This window comes from Macaca nemestrina, chromosome 4 (assembly GCF_043159975.1).
Source record: "Macaca nemestrina isolate mMacNem1 chromosome 4, mMacNem.hap1, whole genome shotgun sequence".
Lineage (NCBI taxonomy): Eukaryota > Metazoa > Chordata > Mammalia > Primates > Cercopithecidae > Macaca > Macaca nemestrina.
In genome coordinates, this window is record NC_092128.1 from 150,042,776 (window position 1) to 150,064,291 (window position 21,516).

The 21,516-nt window shown below is 49.1% G+C and overlaps 1 protein-coding gene across 1 annotated transcript in view; it reads left to right on the forward strand.

Annotated features, from left to right (window-relative positions):
* The window catches only part of LOC139362648 (radial spoke head 10 homolog B2-like), a 41,979-nt gene that overhangs the window by 18,057 nt on the left and 2,406 nt on the right, over positions 1-21,516 (forward strand). The window contains 8 exon segments of the mRNA XM_071094156.1: positions 504-570; positions 3,042-3,156; positions 4,546-4,625; positions 5,075-5,223; positions 10,313-10,417; positions 11,197-11,340; positions 14,509-14,727; positions 16,823-16,916. Of these exon segments, the coding sequence (XP_070950257.1) occupies positions 504-570; positions 3,042-3,156; positions 4,546-4,625; positions 5,075-5,223; positions 10,313-10,417; positions 11,197-11,340; positions 14,509-14,727; positions 16,823-16,916 (973 nt within the window).

Consider the following 21,516-nt stretch of genomic DNA (forward strand, 5'->3'; position numbering starts at 1 on the left):
GCTAATTTTTGTATTTTTTTTTTTTTTTTTTTTTTGAGACGGAGTCTTGCTCTGTAGCCCAGGCTGGAGTGCAGTGGCCGGATCTCAGCTCACTGCAAGCTCCGCCTCCCAGGTTTAGGCCATTCTCCTGCCTCAGCCTCCGGAGTAGCTGGGACTACAGGCGCCCGCCACCTCGCCCGGCTAGTTTTTTGTATTTTTAGTAGAGACGGGGTTTCACGGTGTTAGCCAGGATGGTCTCGATCTCCTGACCTCGTGATCCGCCCGTCTCGGCCTCCCAAAGTGCTGGGATTACAGGCTTGAGCCACCGCGCCCGGCTAATTTTTATATTTTTAATAGCGATGGGGTTTCACCATGTTGGCTAGTCTGATCTTGAACTCCTGACCTTGTGATCCGCCCGCTGAGGTAATCCCGAAGTGCTGGGATTACAGGTGTGAGCCACCGCACCCAGCCTACCTTCATCTGAATTTACAGCCATTCCCCATCGCTGGCATTACCTCCTGCAGATCAGCAGGGCGTTAGATTCTCACAGGAGCACAAATCCTCCTGTGAACTGGCAGGCGAGGGATGGAGGTTCACGCTCCTTAGGAGAATCTAATGCCTGATGATCTGTCGCTGTCTCCTGTCACCCCTAGTTGTAGGAAAACAAGCTCAGGCTCCCACTGAGTCTATATGATGGTGAGTTGTAGAATTGTTTCATTATGTATTACAGTGTCATCGTAATCGAAATAAAGTGTGCAGTAATTCGAATGTGCTTGAATCATCCTGAAACCAACAGTCCCCCCACCCCTTCCCACCATTCATGGAAAAATTGTCTTCCACGAAATCGGTCCCTAGTGCCAAAAAGGCTGGGGACCGCTGATTTAAAGGACAGTATCACAGTGTCACCTGGAAAGCAGTTAGGAAATGCGGAGGGAGTGGTGAAGGCCCAGGTTGGGAGAAGAGTGTTCCAGAAATCAGCACGTGGTCTTGTTCCCCCCGTGATTACGATGTACTTGAAGAGACAGTCTCGTGACGTAACAGCAACAGTACGAGGTCACCTACAAAAGCAAGGCCAGCCATGCATGGTCCCAGGGTGAAATCCAGTCCGCCCCGGTTCCCCTAAATCATGCTGTACTGGAACACAGACATGCCCATTTGCTCACATGTTTGTGGCTGCTTTACCCCAAAGCACCACCGCGGAGGGGTTGTGGTGTAGACTGTCTGGTCCACCAAGCCTAAAATACTTACTCTCCGGCCCTTTACAGAAAGTTTGCCTCCCTCTCTCCCCCCGACCACCGATCTACAGTGAAAAAGCACTGACTTGTCAGGTCAGAGATGGGGAGACAGCCAGGCCTCGCGGCGCACGCCTGTAATCCCAGCTCTTTGGAAGGCCGAGATGGATCATTTGAGTCCAGGAGTTTGAGACCAGCCTGGCCAATGTGGTGAAACTCTGTCTCTACTAAAAACACAAAAATTAGCCAGGTGTGGTGGTTCATGCCTGTATTCCCAGCTACTTAGTGGGAGGCTGAGGCAGGAGTAGAATCGCTTGAGCCTAGGAGGTGGAGGTTGCAGTGAGCCAAGATTTCCATCCTGGGTGACAGAGTGAGACTGTCTCAACAACCAAAAAAAAAAAAAAAAGGCTGGGCGCAGTGATTCACACCTGTAATCAGCCCTTTGGGAGGCTGAAGTGGGCAGATCATGAGGTCAGGAGTTTAAGACCATCCTGGCTAACACGGTGAAACCCCATCTCTACTAAAAATACAAAAAATTAGCCGGGTGTGGTGGTACATGCCTGTAGTCCCAGCTACTCGGGAGGCTGAGGCAGAAGAATCGCTTGAACTCGCGAGGCGAAGGTTGCAGTGAGCCGAGATCACGCCATTGCACTCAGGCCTGGGCAACAGAGTGAGACACTGTTCTCAAAAAAAAAAAAAAAAAAAAAAAAAAAGGGGAGAATCAGCACTGGCTTGGAAGAGTCTAGAAAAGGCCCTAAGTAGTCTTAGGATTGGTCTTGATTTCAGATTAGGAAGTGATAAATTTTAACAATTTTGGAAGTTTGACTTCTTTCAGCCAAATTCTGGGAGGCAGAGCTGCAAGCTTCAAATTATCCACTTGAAAAATAAAGTATTAAGGCCGGGCGCGGTGGCTCAAGCCTGTAATCCCAGCACTTTGGGAGGCCGAGACGGGCGGATCACAAGGTCAGGAGATCGAGACCATCCTGGCTAACATGGTGAAACCCCGTCTCTACTAAAAATACAAAAAAACTAGCCGGGCGAGGTGGCGGGCGCCTGTAGTCCCAGCTACTCGGGAGGCTGAGGCAGGAGAATGGCGTAAACCCGGGAGGCGGAGCTTGCAGTGAGCTGAGATCCGGCCACTGCACTCCAGCCTGGGCGACAGAGCGAGACTCCGTCTCAAAAAAAAAAAAAAGAAAAAAGAAAAAGAAAAATAAAGTATTAGAAAAAATGCCCATTTACGTCAAAGTTTAGTGTTTGAAACATACTTAAAATCCATTTAGAATTAGCATGATTCATCAGATTGTGTCTCAGACTACTCTGGAAAACAGTAGGACAAGATACCTCGTCTTGTAAAGGAACCAGATTGACTTTTTTTTTTTTTTTTTTTTAGACGAAGTCTCGCTCTTTTGCCCAGGCTGGAGTGCAGTGACTCAATCTTGGCTCACTGCAAGTCCTGCCTCCTGGGTTCCAGCAATTCTCCAGCCTCAGTCTCCCTAGTAGCTGGGATTACAGGTGCGCACCACCACACCTGGCTAATTTTTTGTATTTTTGGTCGAGACAGGGTTTGACCATGTTGCCCAGGCTGGTCTCAAACTCCTGACCTCAGGCAATTTGCCTACTTCAGCTTCCCAAAGTGCTGGGATTACAGGCTCGAGCCACTGTGCCTGGCTTTCACGGAGTTTTAAATTTTTAGTTGGATGCTTATACATGTTCAGAGCATTTTGAAATAAGTACTCTCTCATATTCAGTTCTTCGAATTGTATACCAGGAGCAAATAATATGGAAGGTTCTAGCAAATATCAGACATCCTCTCCATTTTTCTTATTTTAGCCAGTAATGACATACCAGATGAAGAAATCCATTCTCCATTTACAACAATACTTCTGAGAACATTTTTGAATTACCTCCTGCATTTGGCGTACCACATTTATCACGAAGAATTCCAGTAAGTACTATTTCTGGACCCCCGTTGGGGGACGGGGCATGGCTAGATTGTACTATTGTCATAATGTCCTCTTTTCTTTTTTTTTTTTTTTTTTTTTGAGACGGAGTCTCGCTCTGTCGCCCAGGCTGGAGTGCAGTGGCGCGATCTCGGCTCACTGCAAGCTCCGCCTCCCGGGTTCACGCCATTCTCCTGCCTCAGCCTCCCGAGTAGCTGGGACTACAGGCGCCCACAACCGCGCCCGGCTAATTTTTTGTATTTTTAGTAGAGACGGGGTTTCACCGTGGTCTCGATCTCCTGACCTTGTGATCCGCCCGCCTCGGCCTCCCAAAGTGCTGGGATTACAGGCGTGAGCCACTGCGCCCGGCTAATGTCCTCTTTTCTTCAGCAGTCATTTTTATTTTTTTGGAAACGGAGTCTTGCTCTGTTGCCCCGGCTGGAGTGCAGTGGCACAATCTTGACTCAGTGCAACCTCTGCCTCCCAGGTTCAAGCAAGGCTCCTGGGTAGCTGGGATGACAGGCATGTGCCACCATGCCTGGCAATTTTTGTTGTTGTTGTTGTTGTATTTTTAGTAGAGATGGGGTTTCACCATGTTGGCCAGGCTGGTTTCGAACTCCTGACCTCAGGTGATCCACCTGCCTCAGCCTCTCAAAGTGCTGGGATTACAGGCGTGAGCCACCGTGCCCAGCCTCAGCAGTCTTTTTTTTTTTTTTTTTTTTTTAAATACCCTTGAAATGAAGGACTCAGAACACAGTCTTTCTACAAATATTAACCACAAAGCCATGAGATACTTGATCAAAACTTTGAAAACCCTTCATATTTGAATCTGTTCAATACTGCAAATATCTCTTGGGGTTTTTAATGCAGAAACAAATAATCACAACCAACTTTTCTTATGTCAGAATTTCATGTCTTTCTTACAGCAAAAGTGGTTTTATATCTTTTTTAAAAAAATCTTTTATTTATGTATTTATTTTTTTGAGATGGAGTCTTGCTCTGTCACCCAGGCTGGAGTGCAGTGGCGCAATCTAGGCTCACTGCAACCTCCACCTCCTGGGTTCCAGTGATTCTCCTGCCTCAGCCTCAGCCTCCCAAGTAGGTGGGATTACAGGTGTCCGACACCAAGCCCAGCCAATTTTTTGCATTTTTAGTAGAGATGGGATTTCACCATGTTGGCTAGGCTGGTCTTGAACTCCTGACCTCGAGTGATACGCCCGCCTTGGCCTCCCAAAATGCTGGGATTATAGGTGTGAACCACTGACTCCAGCCTTCCCTTTCTATACTCTATACATTAGAAAGAAATTATTAAGTCTAGCCTGTGCTCAAGGAGAAGGGAATTAATTTCCCTCTTTTGGAGAAGTAATTATTGTATTTCTTGATCATTATCACAGAAAGAGAAGCCCATCGCTCTTCTTGTGTTTTACAAAACTGATGACTGAGAACATTCATCCAAATGCCTGCCAGATAAAAGGTAAATACAAAACCAATAGGATTCGATTTACGGCCCCATTTTTTTTTTTTTTTTTTCTCAAAATATAAATCTGGGCTGGGCGCAGTGGCTCACTCCTGCAATCCCAGCACTTTGGGAGGCCGAGGCGGGTGGACCACCTGAGGTCAAGGAGTTCAAGACCAGCCTGGCCAACATGGCAAAACCCTGTCTCTACTAAAAACACAAAAAATTAGCCAGGCGTGGTGGTGCATGCCTGTAATCCCAGCTACTCTGGAGGCTGAGGCAGGAGAATCGCTTGAGCCTGGAGGGCGGAGGTTGCAGTGAGCCAAGATCGTGCCAAAGCACTGCAGCCTGAGCAACAACAAGACTCTGTCTTGGAAAAAAAGAAAAACAATAGGAGTGTATTTACTGCTATTTTTTTTCCCTCAAAATATAAATCTGTAATCATTTTTCGACCATTGTATTTTTAGGCAATTTATTCCGTGAGCAACAGCGGACGCTCTACTCTATGAATTACATGAATAAGTGCTGGGAGATTTATCTAGCTTACTGCAGACCCCACGCAGCGCCTCCCCACGAGCCTACGATGAAGATGAGACACTTCTTCTGGATGCTGAAAGTAACCACCTAAGTTCAATACTGGCTTTCTATTTACAGGCACTTTGATTTTAAGTAAAGAGAGGCAAGATATTCCAGCTATGATATGCAAATAATCAGGTGAAGATCTGGGCTGGATTTTCAGAACCATTGAATGTTTACGGAGTCTCTTGGCAGAACAGTGGTCTGTGGTCGTGGAAGGAACAGAAACAGCCGTCACCTGCCCAATGTGCTCACAGATTAGGGCACGACAATGGCCTATGGCCCATAACAATGGCCTATATATATATATATTTATGATGCAATCCCAGCACTTTGGGAGGCCGAGGCGGGTGAATCACCTGAGATCAAGGAGTTCAAGACCAGCTTGGCCATATAAATTTATATATGCCATGGGCCATTGTCTTAAAATATATATATATATATATATATATATATATATATATATGTGTGTGTGTGTGTGTGTGTGTGTGTGTGTATATATATATATATATTTTTTTTTTTTTTTTTTTTTTTTTGAGACAGAGTTTTGCTCTTGTCACTCAGGCTGGAGTGCAATGAGGCGATCTTGGCTCACTGCAACCTCCACCTCCTGGGCTCAAGCAATTCTTCTGCCTCAGCCTCCTAAGTAGCTGGGATTACAGGTGCCTACCATCACGCCCGGTTAATTTTTGTATTTGTAGTAGAGACGGGGTTTCACCATGTTGCCCAGGCTGGTCTCGAACTCCTGACCTCAGGTGATCCACCTGCCTCGGCCTCCCTAAGTGCCGGGATTGCAGGCGTGAGCCACCACGCCTGACTGGCCTACGGTATGTTTATTCACGCAGATCCGGCTATTTAAAGGAAGATGGGGCCGAGCGCGGTGCTGCATGCCCGTAATTCCAGCACTTTGGGAGACCGAGGCAAGAGGGTGACCTGAGCTTAGGAATTCAAGACCAGCCTGGGCAACACAGTGAGATCCCCCTCTCTACAAAAAATGAAAAAAACATAGCCGGGCGTGGTAGTGCACACCTGTAGTCCCAGCTACTTGGGAGGCCGTAGTAAGCTGTGATCATGCCACTGCACTCCAGCCTGGTTGACAGAGGGAGGCCCTGTCCCAAAAAAATCCCCCAATAAACAAAAAAGGAAAATGGAGGAACACCTTACTCTTTTTGATGGACCAGCGTGTTGCCTGATCCTAGAACAGCAATAAAGCCAACTGAAATCTTTTTACAAAGGAAGGACTTTGGAAGGCTGAGGCGGGTGGATCACCTGAGGTCAGGAGTTTGAGACCAGCCTGGCCAACACTGTGAAACCCCGTTTCTACTAAAAATACAAAAAAAAATTAGCCAGGTGTGGTGGCGGGAGCCTGTAATCCCAGCTACTTGGGAGGCTGAGGCAGGAGAATTGCTTGAACCCGGGAGGTAGAGGTTGCAATGAGCTGAAATCGTGCCACTGCACTCCAGTCTAGGCAACAAGAGCAAAACTCTGTCTCAAAAAAAAAAAAAAAAAAAGGAAGTGGGGAGGATCAATGTCATTTAAAACAATTACAGTTTATTGAAAATGGAATTTTCAAAAGTTATTACTTGGGAAAATAGTGACAACATCTTATTTATACAATGTTCTCATACTATTGGTTGTTTTTGTTCCATGATATATATATATTTTTTAAGACAGAGTCTTGCTCTTTCGCCAGGCTGGAGTGCAGTGGTGCGATCTCGGCTCACTGCAATGTCTGCCTCCTGGGTTCAAGCAATTCTCCTGCCTCAGCCTCCCGAGTAGCTGGGACTACAGGCGTGCATGACCATATTAAGCTGATTTTTGTATTTTTAGTAGAGACGGGGTTTCACTGTGTTAGCAAGGATGGTCTCGATCTCTTGACCTCGTGATCCGCCTGCGTTGATCTTCCAAAGTGCTGGGATTACAGGTGTGAGCCACTGTGCCTGGCCTGTTCCATGATACTTTTAATTTGTACTTGTGGGAATACAAATGATTAAACAGAATCGAATACTAATGCTAAGGAGTTTTTACATATTTCGTAACGTCGTATACATAAGAAAAATGGATGGTAACCTAGTGTGTAACTGTGGGAAAATAGTTTGTTGTTTTGAGCGAGGGTCTCGCTCTGTCACCCAGGCTGGAGTGCAGTGGTGCGATCTTGGCTCCCAGCAGCCTCGACCTTCTGGGTTCAAGCGATCCTCCCACCTCAGCCTCCTGAGTAGCTGGGACTACATGTGTGCCAACATACCCAGCTAATTTTTCTATTTTTTGTACAGACGTGTTATTGCCATGTTGCCCAGGCTGATCTTGAACTCCTGGGCTCAAGCAGTCCTGTTGCCTCGGCCTCCTGAAGTGCTGGGATTACAGGAGTGAGCCAGTACACCTGGCCCTTTTCAGTTTTTCGTTTGTTTCAAGCATGTTTGTAATTGCCCATTGAAGTTTTTATTTTATTTTTATTTTTGACAGAGTCTTGCTCTGTCACTCAGGCTGGAGTGCAGTGACATGATCTGGGCTCACTGCAACCTCCGCCTCCTGGGTTGAAGGGATTCTTCTGCGTCAGCCTCCCGAGTAGCTGGGATTACAGGTGCACGCCGCCACGCCCAGCTAATAGAGACAGAATTTCACCATGTTGCCCAGGCTGGTCTCAAACTCCTGAGCTCAGGTGATCCACCCATCTCGGCCTCCCACAGTGCTAGGATTAGAGGCATGAGCCGCCGCACCCAGCCTCATTGAAGTGTTTTTGTGATGACTGTCTTACAGTCTCTGTCCGTCAATTGTAACATCTCTGTTGTCTTAGCGATGGCATCTGTGGACTCTCTTTTTTCTTTTTTTTTTTTTTTTTTTTTTTTTGAGACGGAGTCTTGCTCTGTTGCCCAGGCTGGACTGCAGTGGCCAGATCTCAGCTCACTGCAAGCTCCGCCTCCCGGGTTTACGCCATTCTCCTGCCTCAGCCTCCCGAGCAGCTGGGACTACAGGCGCCCACCACCTCGCCCGGCTAGATTTTTGTATTTTTTTAGTAGAGACGGGGTTTCACCGTGTTAGCCAGGATGGTCTCGATCTCCTGACCTCGTGATCCGCCCGTCTCGGCCTCCCAAAGTGCTGGGATTACAGGCTTGAGCCACCGCGCCCGGCCCGGACTCTCTTTTTTCATTCAGTTTGAGATCTTCCTGGTTCTTAGTATGAGTGTGTTTTTGTGTTTTTTGTTTTTTTGCTTTTTTTTTTTTTTTCGGAGGCAGAGTGTTGCTCTGTCTCCCAGACTGGACTGCAGTGGCATGATCTCGGCTCACTGCAACCTCTGCCTCCTGGTTCAAGGGATTTTCCTGCCTCAGCCTCCCAGGTAGCTGGGATTACAGGCACCTGCCACCATGCCAGGCTAATTTTTGTATTTTTAGTAGAGATGGGGTTTCACCATGTTGCCCAGGCTGGTCAGTATGAGTGATTTTTTAAAAAATATTGAAACCTGAACATTTGAGTACAGTAAGTCCTCACTTAACGTTTTTGTTTTTTACTTTTTTTTTTTTTTTTTTTTGAGACAGAGTCTTACTCTGTCGCCAGGCTGGAGTGCAGTGGTGCAATCTCAACTCACCGCAACCTCTGCCTCCCGGGCTCATGTGATTCTCCTGCGTTAGCCTCCCAACTAGCTGGGATTATAGGTGCCTGCCACTACGCCCGGCTAATTTTTGTATTTTTAGTAGAGACGGGGTTTCGCCGTGTTACCGAGGCTGATCGATATGAGTGATTTTTTTAAAATAATATTGAAACCTGAACATTTGGGTACAGTAACTCCTCACTTAACATTATTATTATCGAGACGGAATCTTGCTCTGTCACCCAGGCTGGAGTACAGTGGCGCGATCTGAGATCACTGCAACCTCTGCCTCCTGGGCTCAAGTGATTCCCCTGCCTCAGCCTCCCGAGTAGCTGGGATTACAGGCACCCACCATGCCCAGCTAATTATTTTGTGTTTTTAGTAGAGCTGGGGTTTCCGCATGTTGGCCAGGATGGTCTCCATCTCTTGACCTCATGATCCGCCTGCCTCGGCCTCCCAAAGTGCTGGGATTACAGGTGTGAGCCACCTAACATTATTAACATTATTGATAGGTTCTTGGAAACTGTGACTTTAACCAATGCGAAGAGCGTAACTCTTCTTCATGTCAATTGTGGTAAAACCGGTTTTGTTGTGCAGTACATTGTTTCCCCAGGTGCTTTTCATCCTACAGCATTGTGTTCATATTTCACACCTGGACCGTGTTCTGTTCTCCCATGTTCTATGTCCTGTTCTGTGCCAACAAATACTTTACTGTTATTTTGGAGGTGCTAGAGAAGGGATAGAGAGAGGTGTGTGTGTGTGTGTGTGTGTGTGTGTGTGTGTGTGTGAGACAGGGTCTTGCTCTGTCACCCTGGCTGGAGTGCAGTGTTGTGATCACAGTTCACTGTGGCCTCAAACTCCTGGATTTCAGTGATCCTCCCACCTCAGCCTCCTGAGTGGCTGGGACTGCAGGCATGCACCACCATGCTCGGCCTACATTTTTAATTTTTGTAGAGACAGGGTCTTGCTCTGTTGCCCAGGCTGATCCCCAATGCCTGGGCTCAAGTGATCCTCCCACCTCAGCCTCACAAGGTTCTGGGATTATAGGTGTGAGCCACCATGCCTGGCCATACATACCAATGTTAATCCAGAATGCTTTTCAAAATTATCAGTCTTTAAGATATTAATTTATGGCTCGGCGCAATGTCTCACGCCTGTAATCCCAGCCCTTTGGGAGGCCGAGGGAGGCAGATCACTTGAGGTCAGGAGTTTGAGACCAGCCTGGCCAACATATAGTGAAATCTACTAAAAAATACAAAAATTAGCTGGACGTGGTGTTGTGCACCTGTAGTCCCAGCTACTTGGGAGGCTGAGGCAGGAGAATCACTTGAACCCAGGAGGTGGAGGTTGCAGTGAGCTGAGATTGCACCACTGCACAGCAGCCTGGGCGACAGAGTGATTCCGTCTCTCAAAAAAAAGAAAAAAGAAAAAAGATATTAATTTCTGGTATACTTTCTTAATTATTGTATTGACATAAATTGACATTAAAATATGTAGCTGTTTACAATTATAGGCAGTTATGGTTTGATTTCCTTTTTTACAGGACTTTAAAATGATAAATAAAGAATTAGCAGCTATATTTATGGAGGTCATAGCAGAGGATAATCCTTTCATATATGATGGAACTGACAGCAGCTTTGAACCTGAGGTTTGTAAAGAGCCGTCACAAACAGTACAGATCCATTTCAGGCTGTTGGTTTTGCCATGGATACCAAGAACAAAGAACCAAGATTTTTTTTCTTTTTTTCATTAGCCTTTTCGTTTACACTTTTTTTTTTTTTTTTTTGAGACAGAGTCTTGCTCTGTCGCCCAGGCTGGAGTGCAGTGGCGCAATCTCGGTGCACTGCAAGCTCTGCCTCCCGGGTTCACGCCATTCTCCTGCCTCAGCCTCCCGAGTAGCTGGGACTACAGGTGCCGCCACCACTCCTGGCTAATTTTTTCTTTTTTTTGGTATTTTTTTTAGTAGAGATGGAGTTTCACCATGTTAGCCAGGGTGGTCTCGCTTTCCCGACCTCGTGATCCGCCTGCCTTGGCCTCCCAAAGTGCTGGGATTACAGGCGTAAGCCACCACACCGGGCCTTCAGCAGATTTTTTAAAAACAACTTTTTGTACAGAATGGGTCTCACTGTGTTGCCCAGGCTGGTCTCAAACTACTGGGCTCAAACGATCCTCCTGCCTCAGCCTCCTAACGTGCTGAGATTACAGATGTGAGCCACTGTGACCAGTCTAAGAACCAAGATTTGATTGAAAGCAGTCTGAACACAAGTACAGAATATATGTGTGTGTGTGTCTGTGTGCACGTGTCTGCATGTCTGTGTGCAAACGTGTGCGTATTCAGATGTCAGGAAATAATGAACGCCAGTCTATCAGTGCTCTGTCTCCAGGTGTGTCCGAATGATGGAAACTCTGTGTTTTCTTTTATTTCAGCTGGTTTTCCTGGAATTCTATGAAGCTCTCTTAAGCTTTGCATTCATCTGTGTTACTGACCAAATGACTAAATCCTATGCGAATGTTCCAACTGATGATGTGTCTGGAAATAAACCGGAAACTATTTATACAATACTAAATCAGGTAACACAATGTCTTAGAATTAGGTAATCTTAGAATTACAGAGCAAGGAGGGCTGGGCACGGTGGCTCACGCCTGTAATCCCAGCACTTTGGGAGGCCGAGGCGGGGAGATCACGAGGTCAGGAGATCGAGACCATCCTGGCTAACACGGTGAAACCCCATCTCTACTAAAAATAGAAAAAAATTAGCTGGGTATGGTGGCGGGCGCCTGTAGTCCTAGCTACTCGGGAGGCTGAGGCAGGAGAATGGCGTGAACCCGGGAGGCGGAGCTTGCAGTGAGCTGAGATCGCACCGCTGTACTCCAGCCTGGGCGACAGAGCGAGACTCTATCTCAAAAAAAAGACAGAGCAAGGAATGACTTTATTCTGGAATGGTTAAACCATCATCAAAACTATCTTGGTTTTACTAACCCTTCCAGAAAGTAATTTAAGAAGTCTTTCCTTTTCCTTTCGAAATTTTATTTTATGTATTTTGAGACAGGAATTCACTCTGTCATCCAGGCTTGAGTGCAGTGGTGCAGTCACGGCTTACGGCAGCCTTGACCCCCTGAGCTCACACGCTCCTCCCATCTTAGCCTCCTGAGTAGCCAGGACTACAGGCTTGTGCCACCACACCTAGCTAATTTTTTTTTTTTTTGAGATAGAGTCTCACTCTGTTGCGCAGGCTGGAGTGCAGTGGCACAATCTCAGGTCACTGCCACCATTGCCTCCTGGATTCAAATGATTCTCATGCCTCAGCCTCCCAAGTAGCCAGGATTACAGGCATGTGCCACCACACCTGGCTAATTCTTTATATTTCAGTAGAGACGGGGTTTTGCCATGTTGCCCAGGCTGGTCTCGAACTCCTGACCTCAGTTGATCCACCCGCCTTGGCCTCCCAAAGTGCTAGGATTACAGGCCTGAGCCACTGTGTCTGGCCTTTTTGTATTTTTTTGTAGAGATGGGGTTTTGCCATGTTGCCCAGGCTGGTCTCAAACTCCTGAGCTCAAGTGATCCTCCTGCCTCAGTGTCCCAAAGTGCTGGGATTACAGGTATGAGCCACCGTGCCCGGCCAACATGTCTTTTTCACATTTTGGAAGTGTGTACAGATTTTTTTTAAGTTTGGGAAAATGAGTTTCCTGGCCGTGACCCAGAAAGTGGACTCTTAGCCACAGCAGATTTCATAATGAAGGTCACAGTGCATACCGACATGCTGGGGGGGCCACTAGACCACACATGAGAAAATCACAGGTATTGTCGGGCGTGGTGGCTCACGCCTGTAATCCCAGCACTTTGGGACGCTGAGGCCAGCAGATCATGAGGTCAGGAGATCGAGACCATCCTGGCTAACATGGTGAAACCCGGTCTCTAATTAAAAAAAAAAAAAAAAAATTAGCCGGGCATGGTGGCAGGCGACTGTAGTCCCAGCTACTCGGGAGGCTGAGGCAGGAGAATGGCGTGAACCTGGGAGATGGAGCTTGTAGTGAGCCAAGATCGCGCCACTGCACTCCAGCCTGGACGACAGAGCGAGACTCCATCTCAAAAGGAAATCAGAGATATTTTACTAGGAGGTGTTTTGTTACATGGATCTGGTGTTTCTAAGAGTGGACAGGCCTGCTCAAGAGCAGATCTGTCGGGGAACAGTTCCTGAGTGTGCATGGGATGCTAAACAGGTCCCCAGGGCTTGCTCACAAGGATGGACACCCCGGCCAGGCGCGGTGGCTCACGCCTGTAATCTCAGCACTTTGGAAGGCCAAGGTGGGCGGATCACTTGAGGTCAGGAATTCAAGACCAGCCTGGCCAACCGTGGTGAAACCCCGTCTCACTCAAAGTACACTGGAACCTGAACGTTCATGTCAGGGTCCAAGGCAATCACTGCTCCCTTTTGACCAACAGTTTGGGAGAGTGATTTAGAGATCATAGAGGCTCAGCTTCAAACTTACTAAAGCTGATCCTTCTTGCTCAGCTCACAGTAGCTTCGCACACTCCGGTCGTGGGGAGGCAGAGGTAGAATTTTGTCCCACAGAGGAAAGTGTGCTGTGCAGAGGGACAGCAAGCTCCAGAGACGGGCAGAAGGCTGTCCTTGAGCCGTCAGCTGAGTGCGCGCGCGTGTGAGGGAACAGCTGGGACCTAAGGGAAGGGCCGCCGGGAAGAAGGGGAGGAAGCTCAAGCACTCACACAGGGCTGGGAGTAGTTTGCATTCCTGGTCGCCAGCGTGGAGGAGCCTTCACGTCCACGACGGGCGTCGGGCTGGGTACCTAGAAGTTCACTGTGTGTGGGTGTGGGGGTGTGTGTGGGGGTGTGAGGGTGTGTGTGGATGTGGGAATGTTGGGGTGTGTGTGGGGTGGGACTGTGTGGGGGTGTGTGGGTGTGTGGGGGTGTGTGTGTAGGTGTGTGGGGGGGTGTGGGTGTGTGTGGGGGGGGTGTGGGTGTGTGTGGGGGGTTGTAGGTGTGTGTGGGGGTGTGGGTGTGTGTGGGTGTGTGTGGGGGGTGTGGGTATGTGTGGGTGTGTGGGGGGTGTGTAGTGTGGGTGTGTGTAGGTGGGTGTGGGGGGGGTGTTTGTGTGTGTGTGATTTCGAGACAAAATCTTGCTCTGTTGCCCAGGCTCGAGTGCAGTGGCATAATCTTGGCTCACTGAAGGCTCTGCCTCCTGGGTTCAAGTGATTCTCCTGCCTCGGCCTCCCAAGCAGCTGGGATTACAGGTGCGCACTGCCAAACCCGGCCAATCTTTGTATTTTTAGTAAAGACAGGGTTTCACCGTATTGGCCAGCCTGGTCTCACACTCCTGGCCTCAAGTGATCCACCCGCCTCATTCTCTGAAACTTCTGGGATTACAGGCATGAGCCAACGTGCCTGGCCTGTTATTTATTTCTTTAGAGATGGGGTCTCACTATGTTGCCCAGGCTGGTCTCAAACTCCTGGGCTCAGGTGATCCGCCCACCTTGGCCTCCCAAAGTGCCAAGATTACAGGCGTGAGCCACTGTGCCTGATTCTGTTCACTGTCTTGACTGAGGCGATGGTTTCACAGGTATAGACATGTGAAAACACATCCAAGGGTACACTTCGTGTGTAGTTCATTGTAAATCAGTTACACCCCATTAACATAATGTGTGTGTGTGCACATGTGTGTGCCTGTGTGGATCTCTGTGGAAACCAGAAGCCCTCTGACGCGTGTGTTTGTTCTTGCTTAGGACGCCCAGAGCAAGAGTCCCAGCTCGGTCCTGAGCCACGAATCGGATGCTGCTCACTCTGACAGTGCCAGGTCATCTTCCAGCAAGTTAGAGCTCTGGCCTGATGTTAACAAAATAAGGGGCCAGGCGCGGTGGCTCAAGCCTGTAATCCCAGCACTTTGGGAGGCCGAGACGGGCGGATCACGAGGTCAGGAGATCGAGACCATCCTGGCTAACACGGTGAAACCCCGTCTCTACTAAAAATACAAAAAACTAGCCGGGCGTGGTGGCGGGTGCCTGTAGTCCCAGCTACTCGGGAGGCTGAGGCCGGAGAATGGCGTGAACCCGGGAGGCGGAGCTTGCAGTGAGCTGAGATCCGGCCACTGCACTCCAGCCTGGGCGGCAGAGCGAGACTCCGTCTCAAAAAAAAAAAAAAAAAAAAAAAAAAGGAAATCAGAGGTTTGTCTTGGCAACTAACCGTGTAGAGACCCGGTACCAAGTGCCCGCTCTGTGAAGAGCTCTTTACCATGCGCTGGGGGCCTGGCACCGAACAGAAACCCACGCCCTCATGGACACTACGTTCCAGTGCGGAGGGGACACGGCAATGAGGAGGGGACACGGCAGGGAGGAGGGGCACGGCAGGGGGAGGGGGCACGGCAGGGGGGAGGGGGCACGGCAGGGAGGAGGGGACACAGCAGCAGGTGAACAGCGCTAATAGCGTTTTTGGGTGTTTACCTGGTGCTGAGCTGTCCCCAGGGACCAGCTCAGCGTCCCGATGACCTTCAGGTACTGCGATTCTCTCTAGGAGGGAAGCCAGGCCCAGGAAGGTTAAATAACTTGGCCACAGCTGCATTAGCAGTAAGTTGTGGAGCGGGGGTTTGTGCCCAGGCAGTTTGACTCCAGAATTAGCACCGGTTACCGCAAGCGCTGCTTCTTCCCACTTATGAGGTCTAAGTGACAGGAAGGGCGTCTGGCCGGGGTGGGGCCCTGGCGTTTATTCTGGGTGAGGTGGGATGGGATGGGACAGCGTCTGAGCAGAGGCGTCAGGAGGCTCTGTGGCTTCACTGTTGAGAAACCAGCGAGGAAGCTCTTGGAACCATCACGGTGGGAAGTGATGGTGATGGGACTAAGGTGGGCTGAGGTCTGAGGTGTTTTGAAGGCTGCGGGGGTTGAGAGGGAAGGAGAAGGCAAAGATGAGTCCACAATGTTTTGGCTGAGCATTGGAAGAATAGAGTGGCCATTTAAGATGATGTGGAAGACGGAGGCAGGGGGCTGAGTTTGGGGAGCGAAATTAAGTGGTTGATTTTGGACAAGTTAAGCTTAAGGTGCCTGAATTGAGGCCCAAGTAGCACAGCCAGAGGCAAGACTGGAGTTCAAGGGCAAACTCCAGCTGGAGGTGGAAATGTGGGCGTCAGGGCCCGCGCAGTGGCTCACGCCTGTAATCCCAGCACCTTGGGAGAGGTGGGTGGGTCACTTGAGGTCAGGAGTTTGAGACCAGCCTGGCCAACATGGTGAAACCCTTGTCTCTACTAAAAAATACAAAAATTAGCCAGGCCTGGTGGCAGGTGCCTGTAATCCCAGCTATTCAGGAGGGTGAGGCAGGAGAATTGCTTGAACCCGGGAGGCAGAGGTGGCAGTGAGCTGAGATCCTGCCAGTGCACTCCAGCCTGGGCAACACAGCGAGATTCTGTCTCAAAAAATATAATAATAATTAAAGCCATTAATATATGAATCTATGGTTAACTTTTATACAATAAATACTGTGCCAACAGACCCAGGGGACATTTTCAAGTTTTTGGGGTTTTTGTTTTTTTTAAGAGCCTTTCAGTAATACAATAATTCTGTTATTCATTTCCTTAATAGTATAAATATTTTATTCAGGTTAAAAATAGTCAAATTGGCCGGGTGCGTGGCTCACACCTGTAATCCCAGCACTTTGGGAGGCCGAGGTGGGCAGGTCGCCTGAGGTCAGGAGTTTGAGACCAGCCTGGCCAATATGGTGAAACCCTGTCTCTACTAAAAATACAAAAATTAGCCAGGTGTGGTGGCGCATGCCTGTAGTCCCAGCTACCCAGGGAAGCTGAGGCAGGAGAATCGCTGGAACCCGAGAGGTGGAGGCTGCAGTGAGCCGAGATCGCTCCATTGCGCTCCAGCCTGGGCAACAGAGTGAGACTCTGTCTCCAAAAAAAAAAAAAAAAAACCAAATGAAAGGCAAATTAGCTCAAGGAGAACAGCCTCATTAATAATTTTCTAATTATAGTGTAAACAAGTAGTTTTAAGCCCACAATGATGTAAAAGTAACATTTTGCCTCATGATTTTTTTTAAATTTAAAAGCCCAAGATCAAGAAGTCTCTAAGTGATGAAAGAGTCTCCAAAATGAATTTTCAATCTACTGGAAAAGGGGTCACCTTTTTTTCATCTGAGAGCGGTGAGTGTTTCAATGATAGAACCTTAATATTTACAAACTGTTGCTTATGAATTACATAATGTCTAGACAGTTTTACAACCATCTTTTTTAAATTTTTATTTTCCTAGAGGCAGAGTCTCGCTATGTTGTCCAGGCTGGTCTTGAACTCCTGGGCTCAAGCGATCCTCCCACCTGGGCCTCTCGAGTAGCTGGGATTACAAGTAGGTGTCACCACACCCAGCACAACTGTCTTTTTAAACAATGAGGCTGGTATAGCTGCTTCCATTTCTCCTCCCTGGTTTGGAGTTCAAGTTCAAGGCGTGACCTTGCGGTGCTGACTCAGTCTGTGAGGGCAGAGGCGGGGATGGGACAGCTGGGCCTCCCCTGGGCCCCGCACGCCCATCTCAGAGTCTGCTGCTGTTGACTGTATTGTTTCTTCCAGGTGACTTTTCTCTCTCCAGGGTCTCATTCTCTTTGAGTTTTAAAGGTGCTCAAATTAAAACCAACAAACAATCCTTATTCACTTCCTCATCCTCCTCTTTCATTATGTTTTCCTTTATCCTGGGAAGATGGCTCTCGAGGCCTCTCTCTCTGCTGACTGCACTTCCTCCCTTCTGGTTTGATTCCTCAGCCCTGTCTGCGTGAACTTCCAACCTCACGCCTCTCCTTTCCTCAGGGTCATCCAATGATGATCAATGTCATGGGAATTTTCCGCTGTCACTTTGCTGGCCTTGCCAGTTGCATGTGGCCTTGTTTCCATGATTAAACAAGCCCTGGTGTTTCCCCCTTTTTTCTTTTTTTTTTGGAGACAAGGTCTTACTTTGTCACCCGGACGGGAGTACAGTGGTGCCATCATAGCTCTGCAACCTCTGCCTCCTGGGTTCGAGCAATTCTCCTGCCTCAGCCTCGCTAGTAGCTGGGATTACAGGCACCTGTCACTGTGCCTTGTATTTTTAGTAGAGAAGGGGTTTCATCATGTTGGCCAGGGTGGTCTCGAACTCCTAACCTCAAGTGATCTGCCCACCTCGGCCTCCCAAAGTGCTGAGATTACAGTTGTGAGCCCAACCACGCCTGGCCTTTTTTTTTTTTTTTTAAAGAGGTGAGGTCTTGCTATGTTGCCCAGGCTGGTCTTGCACTCCTGGATCCAAGAACTCCTGGGTCTGAACGCCTCGGCCTCCCAAAGTGCTGAGGTTACAGGTAGGAGCCCAACCGCGCCTGGCCTTTTTTTTTTTTTGTTTAAAGAGATGGGGTCTTGCTGTGTTGCCCAGGCTGGTCTTGAACTCCTGGGCCGAAGTGATCCACCTGCTTTGGTGTCCCAAAGCCCTGGGATTACAGGTGTGAGCCACCGTGCCTGGCCTTCCCCCTTTTCTGACGGTGTCTCTCTCTGGCCGGCCACCCACTCAGTGGTGAACTTTTAAAGGCTCCATCCCAGGCCCTTGTCCTCTCCGAGGCCTCCCCCGTGTATCGGCACTACAGTGCCTGTCATTTCCCGTCACTCCTCCTCTAATGGAGCGTTCCCATCGGCACACATGTGCTCCATATGCCCAGTTAGGAAAATCTCTTCTCTCAGCTGGGCGCCATGGCTCAGGCCTGTAATCCCAGCACTTTGGGAGGCTGAGGCGGGTGGATCCCGAGGTCAGGAGTTCGAGACCAGCACGGCCAACATAGTGAAACCCCATCTCTACTAAAAATAAAAAAACTAGCCGGGTGTGGTGGTGCTCGCCTGTAGTCCCAGGTACTCAGGGCTGAGGTGGGAGAACTGCTTGAACTCGAGGCAGAGGTTGCAGTGAGCTGAGACCACGCCACTCCCCTCTAGCCTGGGCAACAGAGTGAGCTGAGACCATGCCGCTGCCCTCCAGCCTGGGCGACAGAGTGAGCCGAGACCACGCCAGTGCACTCCAGCCTGGGCGACAGAGTGAGCTGAGACCACACCACTGCCCTCCAGCCTGGGCGACAGAGTGAGACTCCGTCTCAAAAAAAAAAAAAAAAAAAAAAAAAAAAGAAAAGGAAAATCTCTTCCCTCACCTTCCCCTCTAGATCCCACTTTCCTTCCCTGCTCCCTTTGCTGATGCATCTTAGGGAGCTGTATACATGCAACGCCTTCTCCAGGACCTCTCCTGTGTCTTCTTAGCTTGCTCCACGTGGCACTGCCCTCCCCAGGCCACTGAAGGCCCCTCTTCATCAGCAGTGCCTCCATGTTGCCACCCCCAGGAATCCTGCCATCTCTTGAACCAATCTCTCCATAGTCAGGAAAACCGTCAGCTTCTTGAAACACTCTTCGCGTTCGGCCTCTGCGACCCCTCGATGTCCTTGGTTTCTTCTCCGTCTGGTGCGAGTCTGGGTTGTGTCATTTTCTCCTGCAGAGCTCGGCATCCCAGCAGAGACAGGGCGTTCCTGCAGTGCCGTAACAAGATGCACAGTTCCTGGAACAGAAATAGAACTGGAAGTGGAACCCCACCTAATGTGCTTTCCTGTTGATCTGATTATCTCTAGTTCCAGCTCCAACTGGATTTTGCCCTGGATCTCTCTGGTCATTCCTTAAGTCTGGTGTGCCATTCACCAGGCCTGTGGCTCCTGCCCTGTCTCCTGTCAAGGACCCCCTTGACCCACGTGGCATCTCTTCCAGTACCATTTCATCTGATTGTTGCATGTGGCAGCCGTGACTTACTGTCCTCCAGCTTGTAGGTGTCTGGTTGAGAGTTCATGAATGAACATAAGACAATGTTGCTGCCAGGTGCAGTGGCTCACAGCTGTAAGCCCAGAACTCTGGGAGGCCACGGCAGGAGGATCACTTGTGCCCAGGAGTCTGAGACCAGCCTGGGCAACATAGCAAGCCCCTGTCTCTACAAAAAAAAGCAAAATTCACCAGGTACGGTGGCACACTCCTGTAGTCCCAGCAGCTTGGGAGCCTGAGGCAGGATTGACTCAGGAGCCTGAGGCTGCAGTGAGCCATGATTGCACCACTGCACTCCAGCCTGGGTGCCAGAGCGAGACCCTGTCTCCAAGCGAAAAAAAGTAATCTTCCTTCACACTCAGTCTTGTTCCGACCTTAGAGTCCTGGATTGCATATAATTTGATTTTCTGAATTTTAAAATCTTCCAAGTGACTGGATAACCGGAATTGCTTAAAAAGATGGAAAACATTATGGTAATTTAAGATTTAGAGATTCTTTAGCCTAGACAAGAAAGGTCTAGAGAGGGGTAACTGTAACTACTAGGAACTTCCTTTTGCGAGAGTGACCGGTTGTCTAGTTCTCCAGGAGAGAGGATTCACTCAGGTACACAGCTATCCTTGTCTTAAAGGGGTTTCAAACTCTGAATAAATACAAGATGTCGAATAGTTTGTCCCCAAGACCTAGGCCGGGTGCGGTGACTCACGCCTGTAATCCCAGCACTTTGGGAGGCCCAGATGGGAGGATCACTAGAGCTCAGGAATTTGAGGCCACCGGCAACATAGCGAAACCTTGTTTCTACAACAAAAACAATGATTAGCTGGGCGTGGTAGCACCCACCTGTGGTCCCAGCTACTTGGGAGGCTGAGGTGGGAGGATCATCTGAGCCCAGGAGATGGAGGCTGCAGTGAGCCATGATGGTGCCCCTGCACTGCAGCCTGGATGACAGAGCGAGATCTTGTCTCACAACTAAAAAAATTAGCCTTGTGTGGTGGCGCATTGCTCTATTCTCAGCTGTCAGGGAGGCTAAGATGGGAGGATCACTTGAGCCCAGGAGTTCCTCCAGGCTTCAGTGAGCCATGGTCATGCCACTGTACTCCAGCCTGGGCAATAGAGTGAGACCTTGTCTCCAAAAAAAAAAAAAAAGCAAGAAACAAGAAACAAGGATTTATTATTCTTGAAAACATGGAAAATTAAAATATCAGAAAACCCACATTCTTAAGATATTTAGGAAAAAAAAGAGGTGGCCAGGTGCAGTGGCTCATGCCTGTAATCCCAGCACTTTGGGAGGCTGAGGTGGGTGGATCACCTGAGGTTAAGAGTTCCAGACCTGCCAGGCCAACATGGTGAAACCCCATCTCTACTAAAAATACAAGTATTAGCCGAGTGTGATGGCGCATGCCTGTAGCTACTCAGGAGCTTGGGAGGCTGAGGCATGAGAATCACTTGAACCCAGGAGGTAGAGGTTGCAGTGAGCTGAAATCACGCCACTGTACTCCAGCCTGGGCGACAGAGTGAGACTCTGTCTCCAAAAAAAACCAAGGCAGCAGGAAACTCAAAGGGAAGGTTGATAATCCCAGCCAGGGTCTACTGAGCCCCTGAGGCTGAGGTCTACCTCAGCCTCCCAAGTAGCTGGGACCACAGGTGGGTGCTACCACGCCCAGCTAATCATTGTTTTTGTTGTAGAGACAAGGTTTCGCTATGTTGCCGGTGGCCTCAAATTCCTGAGCTCTAGTGATCCTCCCATCTGGGCCTCCCAAAGTGCTGGGATTACAGGCGTGAGTCACCGCACCCGGCCTAGGTCTTGGGCAGGGGTCATGGGAGCAGCGTCCTTTCTCCTCTCCCCTCTCCTGGCTGAGGAGCAGGGGGCCCACCGCAGGGAGGCCAGAAAGAGAAAAAGCACGCAGACTCCCAGTTTACAGCAGGATTGCATTCTTGTTCAGCTTCATG